This window comes from Asparagus officinalis, chromosome 5 (genome assembly GCF_001876935.1).
Source record: "Asparagus officinalis chromosome 5, Aspof.V1, whole genome shotgun sequence".
Taxonomy (NCBI): Eukaryota; Viridiplantae; Streptophyta; class Magnoliopsida; order Asparagales; family Asparagaceae; genus Asparagus; species Asparagus officinalis.
Genome location: NC_033798.1, coordinates 128,803,840 through 128,812,657, shown reverse-complemented (window position 1 = coordinate 128,812,657; position 8,818 = coordinate 128,803,840). Strand labels below are relative to the sequence as shown.

Below are 8,818 nucleotides of genomic sequence, written 5' to 3'. Positions count from 1 at the left end.
TCTGCTATAACTGGGGTCTTGGATGGCACATCCGGAAGATCGAGTTCCTCATCAGCATGAGCTTCTTCTGCTTCCTCGGCGACAGGCACCTCTGCGGCAGGAACCGCGGGCAGATCTTGAAGGGTGATCTGCAACAAAGAAGAAAAAGGAAAACAAAAATTTTCGGTTGTAAGATAAGATTTAGTTGTTCGTCCTTCTTTATTATGAACTGTTGAGTTAGAAATTTTTTGGACAAAAGAGTTGCTTTTTCAAGGGGTAGAGAACCATAATATGCATGCTGATATGTGACCCCTTTTGTGGTATAGGATGAAAGAAGAAAAGCAACAGCTTGCAATATGGGATTAATAATGTACATCCTCCTCGCTTTATCTTGACAATATCATAAGCGCTACTGGTTGAAAGGAATCAAAAGTTTTTGACAAATGAGGGGAAACACCTAATAGAATGTGAACGCTGAATACCTGCCTCAAATGTGAACAAAAACCCCCACAAGTCTACATTTTGGCTCCTAACTCTAATTTCACAACACAGTCATGTTTGCTTCGGATCAACATTGCATGTGGCAAACTTCCACCTATTGGCAAGGAAGCCAACTGCATGCTTCCATCCATCCAAGAAACACCATTCTAATTGTTTTCCTTCTACTTGGTGTCAGATCCTCATATGTGCAAGCCACACCATTCTCGTAGTTGAACTTTGGCTTTTCAACCTTTTAGGTATACACTATAATTTCATATTAGTCCCTCTGGGCAAAACATCCATGTCAAGGTTTCTATGTTGAGCTCTGAATCAATTTCACTGCATCATGCTCATTATATCTTTATTTAATGAAGAATTTCTCAAACCAATGACAATTGGTTAGATACCCTTGGTAACTATTGACACTGTTACTTTGAGCTCAGACGCGATTGATATTTTCACATGCTTATTTTTAGTATTTTCACATGCTTATTTTTCACTTATTGGCATTCTTCTGGGCATTGTTCAACAAATATATCTAAATGTAAACACATCAAACTATTGTTTCTAATAAAATGAAGGTCTCTGGTGCAAATAATGCATAAATTTAACAGAACCTTGCATTATGGTGATGAAGAAATTATGTCGTGTACTTTTTCATTTCAAAAAGTTTAAATTATTAGTTTGATACATTCTTGACAGTTAAAAGAGAGAAATAAATAAATATTTTCCTTCTATCCAATAGCAAAAGCTTAAATACTTTCCTTTCTGGAAAAGCTATGAAACTTACCTCGCTTTCCAGGTTCTCAAATTCAGCTAAAACATCTTCCTCATCTTCAGCAGATAGGCGCTCCCCTAGAACTGCATTTATTTCCTTCAATCACAAGTAAAAAATGTGAGTCAAAGACCCAGAAGATAGAAATAGAAGGGTGAAAGGAAGACCGCAGAGCAGCAATTAATTTGGGATGGAGAAATGATAATAAGGTGACCATGTGAATCTTTCCTGATACGATGCACTAAACTATCGGTGAAACAGAAAGCAAATACAATTGAGCAAAAAGATTGTAAAAAATTAAGATGCTACATGAAAGATGATAACAAGTTCACAAGTAATACAATGAAGAAGCAAGTGTTTTGATCTAAAAGAGGATGATCATAGCATTGTAGGGTCGAAAAATTGACTGGGATTGATTCTCTTGTTTTAAGAACACTAGGTTCGATCACTTGGTATGAAACCCTTACAATTACTCACATTCTCTCTCGATTACAGATAAAGAGAAGATTAATTCAGCTCCTCCTTGTTTAATGTGGGTTCTTGGTGACGAAAGGATGCTTCCCCCGATGCTTGAGTCGAGATTGCCTCCCGTTGACGATCAGAACAAGATTGCTGAAGCTTCTCACGTTAGTTAGCCGACTGGAACCGAAATTCGAACTCCGGATTTACACGCAGAAGCTCTGATATCTGATGATTCTCGAGGTCTAAATTGCCAAGAGTTTAAAAGTCCCCCCTCCCAATCTTCATAGCTGCTTGCGGCTATTTATAGATCTTTAGCACGTAATTGACGTGCTACAATCGTGGGGTCGTGGGCGTAACCGACTCCTGAGATTTAGCCATGTTGATTAATGGAACGTAACGTACTCCTTAGATTTAGCTCACGTGGGCTGACTTGGTCCTCGTGGTCGTTACAGCCGAACTTCGTGTGGATGATGAGCCTCGTTACGTGGCGAGGTTCGTTAGACAAGCTTTGTCTTCACTGACGAGCTTCGTCTTCGCTGACGAGCTTCAAATCTTGTTTCCAACGACAAGGTTTATTGTTTGAGACGAGGTCCGTCATTGTAATGACCCTCGTCATGCTTGTTATGAGCTTCGACGCTCCAAGGCCAAATGATTAGCTGATGATCTATGAAGATCCATGAGAGTAGAGGAGAGATAGGCTTTTTGACTAACCTCTCCATCTCCTCTCCCCCTTCTTTCATGTTGATCATGCCTATTTATAGGCTTAGGACCATTATGGAGCGAGTTAATGAGCTTTAACTCCCCTTATAATGAGGGAGTTATGGTTATTAACTCCCATTTAAATGGGTGAGTTAATTATCATTAACTCTCCTTAAATGGGTGAGTTATGGATCATTAACCCTCCCTAAATGTAGCCTCTGGAAATGGTGACAAACGAGGTTCGTCAATAATGACAACGACGAACTTCATCTTCAATGACGAACTTTGTTTCTGGCTGAACTTCAACTTCAATGACGAACTTCGTTTCTCGACGAATTTCGTCTTCAATGACGAACTTCGTTTCTGGGCGAACTTCGTCTCTGGACGAACTTCGTCTTCAATGACGAAGTTCGTATTTTGAGGGGTGAGGTGCCGTTTGACGAAGTTCGTCTGTGGACAAACTTCGTCTCTCGAAAGGGCTTCATTTCCTAGAGGAATTTTGTCCCTAGTGATGAACTTTGATGTCGAGCCTCGCTGCGTGACGAACCTCGTCTTCTGATGTCGAGCCTCGCTGCGTGGCTAACCTCGTCTTCTGATGTCGATCCTCGCTGCAAGGCGAACCTCGTTTTCTGATGTCGAGCCTCGCCGCGTGGCGAACCTCGTCTTCTGATGTTGAGCATCGCTGCATGACGAACATCGTCTTCTGATGTTAAGCATCACTGCATGGCGAACATCGTCTTCTGATGTCGAGCCTCGCTGCGTGGCGAACCTCGTAGATGAAGCTGTCAGACGAGCTTCAATTAGTTCATGTGAGCTAAGTTGTCGGGCGAACTTAGCATTGCAGGCGAACTTCAATGTTCAGGCGAAGTCCAGTCTTGCATGTGGGCTTCAGAACATGCTACGAAGAATGAGTCATAACTTTCAAACCGTAAGTCGGAATTGGACGAATTATATATGAAAACTGACTATCTCGACGAGACGGAACCAACCAAACCAACGCCAAAGTGTTCGGTTTGCTCCTGTCCGTTTCGTCAAATTCCTTACGATTTGAGAGATATTAGCATTTTTGTCAAGTTTGAGCTTCTTTGCTAGGAATTAAGGCAATTTTTATTGCCTACAAGCATGCATAATGAAAAATAACTAGAAGATAAGGACTAAGGACGACATGAAGGAAAAAAACATTATGCTAACAGTAAAAGAAAACTGAATAAATTTATATTTCCTGTTCGATTGTACCGTAGGTGCTTATTCTCGTCAAATCCCTACAATCACTACAATCATAGAAGGTCAACAAAAGATAAGAACGAGAAATAGCAAAATGACATGTTGACACATTGAGAAGCACAGAAACAACAAATAAATAAGGGATATGGGTATTATAGGATACAGGTATGGAGATAAAAAGGATTCAGAAAAAGAAAAACAAAACTAGGACATGGGTATTACATGGATACACAAAAAAGAAAGAGTACAAAACATAGACATGCACACAGTATGGAAGCAAGCTATGGATACGAGTTTACTAAATTATACATGTACCTGTGTTTGTTAATTTTTGCTATCTCTAGCACGAATGTGTAGCAATAGCAAAATCAAAGGAGCATCATGTCTTAGATATTATCACATATCCTCCAGTATACAAATCAACAGTTATGAGAATAATCATATTATTTTTAAGAATCTGGACAAACTACATAAAGCCCACATTTAAAAATCAAGTAAATTGTAAAGTTGTGGATAAGGTGTAAAGAGTCTGACGTGCATCCATCAACTATCAAAGTTTTTAAGTAAAAGATATGTATCTGATATAGGTATATCTTTGTTGAAATATCCAGCTACATAGATTGGACCGAAAGACTTCCAGGTTAAATAAGAGAATAATAGAGTAGAGTACGGCTGTAAGGCAAGCTTTCTAAGTGTACAAATAGGGAGATAATAAAACCCAAGAAATGCAGGCCCGATGTTTGCTATGGAATACTGAAATTTAGATCTGGAGAACTGAAAGCTATAAAAATATGTGGATAGGAATACTTGCCCATTTGTAATGGAAATTATATTAGTAGGAATATAAGCCGAAACGTCTCCAAAATGAGTCTCAACTACTGGTAAAACAGTCATAATCCCTTCACCCAAACTGAAACCTAATTTAGCGGCCACAAAGCCAAGCACTTCTATTCCTTTTAACTTAACGATTAATTGAGCAACAAGACTTAAGAAGGAAACTGAAAATGCTTGTTGTATACAAACATCACAGATTAGGCTAAAGCGTCTTCTGGAGTACTGAATATATGCTAAAAAGTTGCAAAACAAGTACAAACTTAGCAACTATAACCCCATAAAGACTCACTTAAGAAGATGAAGATGAAAAGATATTAACAGTTCTTGTTTTTAAAAAATGCTTGAAATGTCTATTTTTAAGCAGAAAGGCACTGATCGGAACACGCTCATAGTACCTTTAAACATCTGAATGCACTTTTTTTTAAATACTTTGAAAGTCAAAAGAAGACTATGGAGGTTCAACTAGAAGAACTACTAATGCAAAAGGATAATATGTGTAATAAAACTCACATCTTGGTAAGCCTTTGCTTCAGCTGTATTATCCATCAATTTCTGAACATCTTCCAAGTTGATCTCACTTTGTATAGCTTTGATTGCATTATTCCCCGCCTTTAAGCTTTCAAAAACAGCTTGTTGGCGGCTGGTCAATTCAATATCTGCCAGCTGAAAAACCATCAAAATTAATATAACAGTGGATATAAATGGATGTGAAACCACAGTAGACAACAATATGCCTAAAAGACGCTAACAGGTGAAAGAGACATGCATTATACATTCCTCTAAGCTCAAATACATACTTGTTGTTCAACATTGAGGAGCCAAGTATCAACTTGCTTCAATAGTTCCTCCTGAGACTTTTTCTTCTTTAGTGCAAGCAGTGCCCTGTCTTTTCTTTTCTCCCGGATCAAATCTCTTGCAGCTTGCTTCTCAGCTTCAATCACAACTTCAAGCTGGGAATTAATAGGAGTACCATTTGAATATCACATCCTATATATTAGAACTGACAAGTGCTTTACGCATAACATTTTACAGGTCATACAGACCGTCTAAGGGAGCATATAGTACAACTTTTCCAAGGAAACGCTGATATGCTAAAGAAAGGGCAAAGAACAACCGAAACCAGGTTTACCAAAAATAAACAAAAATTCATGATCTAAATTAGAAAAGATTAATGACCAGCATCTAAAACAACAAAAAGGCAAGGACAATAACTAAAAGAGAAGACATTAACAAGATGTTTGGAAAGAAAATAATCTTAATTGGAGATTCACAAAAACTTAACAAAAAGGTGCAAATTGTTTTTAGTCATGAGTAATGACAGACAGACAGCAGATTGACATATACATGCAGCTAAGTAAATACTATGACAAGGCAAAAAGGAAGCTGAAGGTGTCTACGGGACCAAAAGGAGTTGCGATTCTGATCAATGCATGGATATTGGCACAAAAAGACATTGTTCCTATCAGAGTTTATATACATTAGAGTCAAAGACGTAGAGGAGATGATGTAAGCAGACTGTTGGAATGTAGATGTGGCCAATCCTAACACTATGTCTACCTACAGGTTTACTTCAGAAGTTGAGCTTCGGGTGAAGAACATTGTGAGAGGAGATTACTGTCATAGATCAGAGTTTAACCCCGGCTTTCATTTTTGTTTTGAGATTACTATCTTTATATAGCATGATTTCCATGTCTTCAAGGTAAAAACTTAGTGGAAGTTCGTATTTGTTATAACATATCTTTTTCTGGCTTTTGTTGGGCACGGCTTTCATTTCGGGTTGAGGAAAGTCTTTATCATTTGGGTTTATTCTGGTTTAGGGATTTAGATTAGACCCTTTTTTATGTATGTTGTCCATTTTACATAATTCTAAATGATGTTGTAATTCTGTTAGCTGGGGATTAACTCCCCAGAAATTATATCTGGAAAGGGAAAAAATGTAAATACAGCTAGAACAACTTCTCCATAAATATGCAGGGAAGCGCAACCCTACCATATTGACTATTGAGTGATAGTATAGGGTAAAAAAGATGAAAGATTACATGACACACTAAATATCTTTGGCAAGGAACATATTAGGGAACCAGAATATTTGAAATAAACAAACAACTAAATCTAAAGTGGCAAGTCAAAATGCTTTTATCATCAGGTGACTGCTGATGTCTGATGGTAATATTTCAACACAAAAAGCAAATTATTAAGGATGCTAAAATGTCGAATAAAATAAAGTGCCAAACTGCAAATGGTTAGAGCAGTTAATAGAGTTGGAAAAGTACAACCATAACATGACAGCTAAAAAAAAAATTTTGTTAAAAAAATCCTCATCAAACAACTAGCAATCTGCATAGAACTAATGCCGATGCTTATAACCAAGTTACTGCTATTTAATTATACAGATATATAAGCTGTGCAAAATCCAAATAATGCCTAACAAGCAAAACTAAAGCAAGGGATTGACCACTGTCACATAAACCCAGACTTCACTCAAAAGTTTAAATAAATTAACTACTGACTGTTATAACAATAAAACAGTTAAAAAGAATTACAATATAGCTGTTGATGAGTCCCAAGTAAAACAGCTGTGAAAGATAACACGTGCACAAACATGTGCGTTACCAATTCGCTAGGAAGCATATTTATGGAGAAGTTGTACAATAATTACGTGAACTTAGTGGCAGTAGAAGAAAAATATGAAACTAATCATCAAAAAGAAAGGTGAAAGCACGCCATATCTTCAGTGAGTTTGAGTGTATGCCTTTCTTTGATGAAAACAAAATGTCAAAGTGTTAAGATAATCCTACAGTAACATAACAAGATCTATATCATCATTCATGGTGGACAAATAAGCGATACAGAAGCCAGCAGTACCAAGACAGAACCAAAGCATGAGAAATATGATGCCAGAAAGTGATGAGTCGACTGGGAGGACCAAAGCAACAGAAATGTGATGCTAGAAGAAATGACTGAGAGGTCCACAAAGCATTGAACACAAATGAAGATCGGTGTTATGAAAGTATATCAATATTTGGTCAAGGATTGTGAAGCCAGACTGTCAGCAAGCAAGGGGTTTTCAAGAGTTGGTATCTGAATGAGCAAATAATTCAGGAAGGTTGAAAATAGGAGGAAACAAAAGAGAGGGATGGAAGGAAAAAATGTAGAAGGGAAAATTAACTTTTTATGTGGAATATTCTCGTCAATTGCATACTGTAAGTATACATAATAGCGCATAATAACAACCACTGTCTGCAGAATCGTTAGCTTAAGTTCTATTTCTATTCTTAACCAACATTTTTTCTAACATATGTACCCATGAGCGCACATACACAGGAAATATGCAGATAATAATTTTAAAAAAAGTGACCCTTCTGGACGCAGCTCTGTATAGAAAGGGCTATATGCAAGGTTCTGCTGTTAATCGTGTAGAAGAAAGAGGCTCCCCATATTGGTTATCAATTTTTTGGTGCAACTAAGAAGCAACCTTTACAAGAAAATAATCAAGAACGACGAAACAAACGCAACAGCATTCATCTCTAACAAGCCTAAATAGACAACAAGCAGACCAAACATCGCCATAACAGAATTACACAAAATTTTAAACTTTCGATTTTTTTTTTTGAGAAAAAAATCTTTTTAGCTTAATTATTATTCACAACAGGCGTATCAGATAATTCAATAGATCCAAAAATGTTAACTTTCTAGGATAAGATGATAATAGGCAAAAGCGAGTACTCGATTCGCTAAAGTAACAAGACACTGATCGAATCTAAATACAGAGAATTAAGCCACAGATTGAAGGGACCTTCTGTTGATACTGGCCGAGCTTTCGCCGCTGAGTCTTGAGAGAGAGAATCGCTCGATCGACGTCTGTGATCTTTGGCTTCTTCACGAAGATGTTCCCCATTCCGCAAGCCCTACCCCTAATCGGAGCTTAACCCAATGAAATTAGGAAAATTATCAGTTTTCCATTTTTATTTGATTGGTGGAAACCCTAGAAAGAGAGAGAGAGAGAGAGAGAGAGAGAGAGAGCAAGAAGAAGAATTTTCGGTCGAATTGGACTTCGCAGCGTTGAAGCTTTGAGCTAGAGGGGTTCGTTGCACAGAGGGGCTGTAAACGGGTCGGATGTACGTACCATTCAGACCCGATCCGGTGGAGTGATGCCGCCCGCAGATTAAGTTTAGATTAGTATTTTTCTATCCGAGAGCGGTAAAAGATTGTTTGGTGTTTTATGCAAGGGAAAATTGCTTGTAGGTCCCAAGTTTGAATTTTCAATGTGCCCCAGCCTTTCCTATTTTTTTAATGTTCTTTAGCCCTTCCTTTTTGAAAAAATGTGTCCAGACCCCTCTATCATGATTCCAGCTCATGCCAGCA

At 37.9% G+C, this 8,818-nt stretch overlaps 1 protein-coding gene across 1 annotated transcript in view; it reads right to left on the bottom strand.

The window, feature by feature from the left end:
• The window catches only part of LOC109842604 (vacuolar protein sorting-associated protein 20 homolog 2-like), a 17,236-nt gene extending 8,683 nt beyond the window's left edge, over nt 1–8,553 (bottom strand). The window contains exons 1-5 of the mRNA XM_020411459.1: nt 8,250–8,553; nt 5,251–5,403; nt 4,964–5,116; nt 1,250–1,333; nt 6–128 (exon numbers count right to left, since the gene is read on the bottom strand). Coding sequence (XP_020267048.1) covers nt 6–128; nt 1,250–1,333; nt 4,964–5,116; nt 5,251–5,403; nt 8,250–8,351 — 615 coding nt within the window. The 5' untranslated portion in view covers nt 8,352–8,553. The remainder of the gene's footprint in view (nt 1–5; nt 129–1,249; nt 1,334–4,963; nt 5,117–5,250; nt 5,404–8,249) is intronic.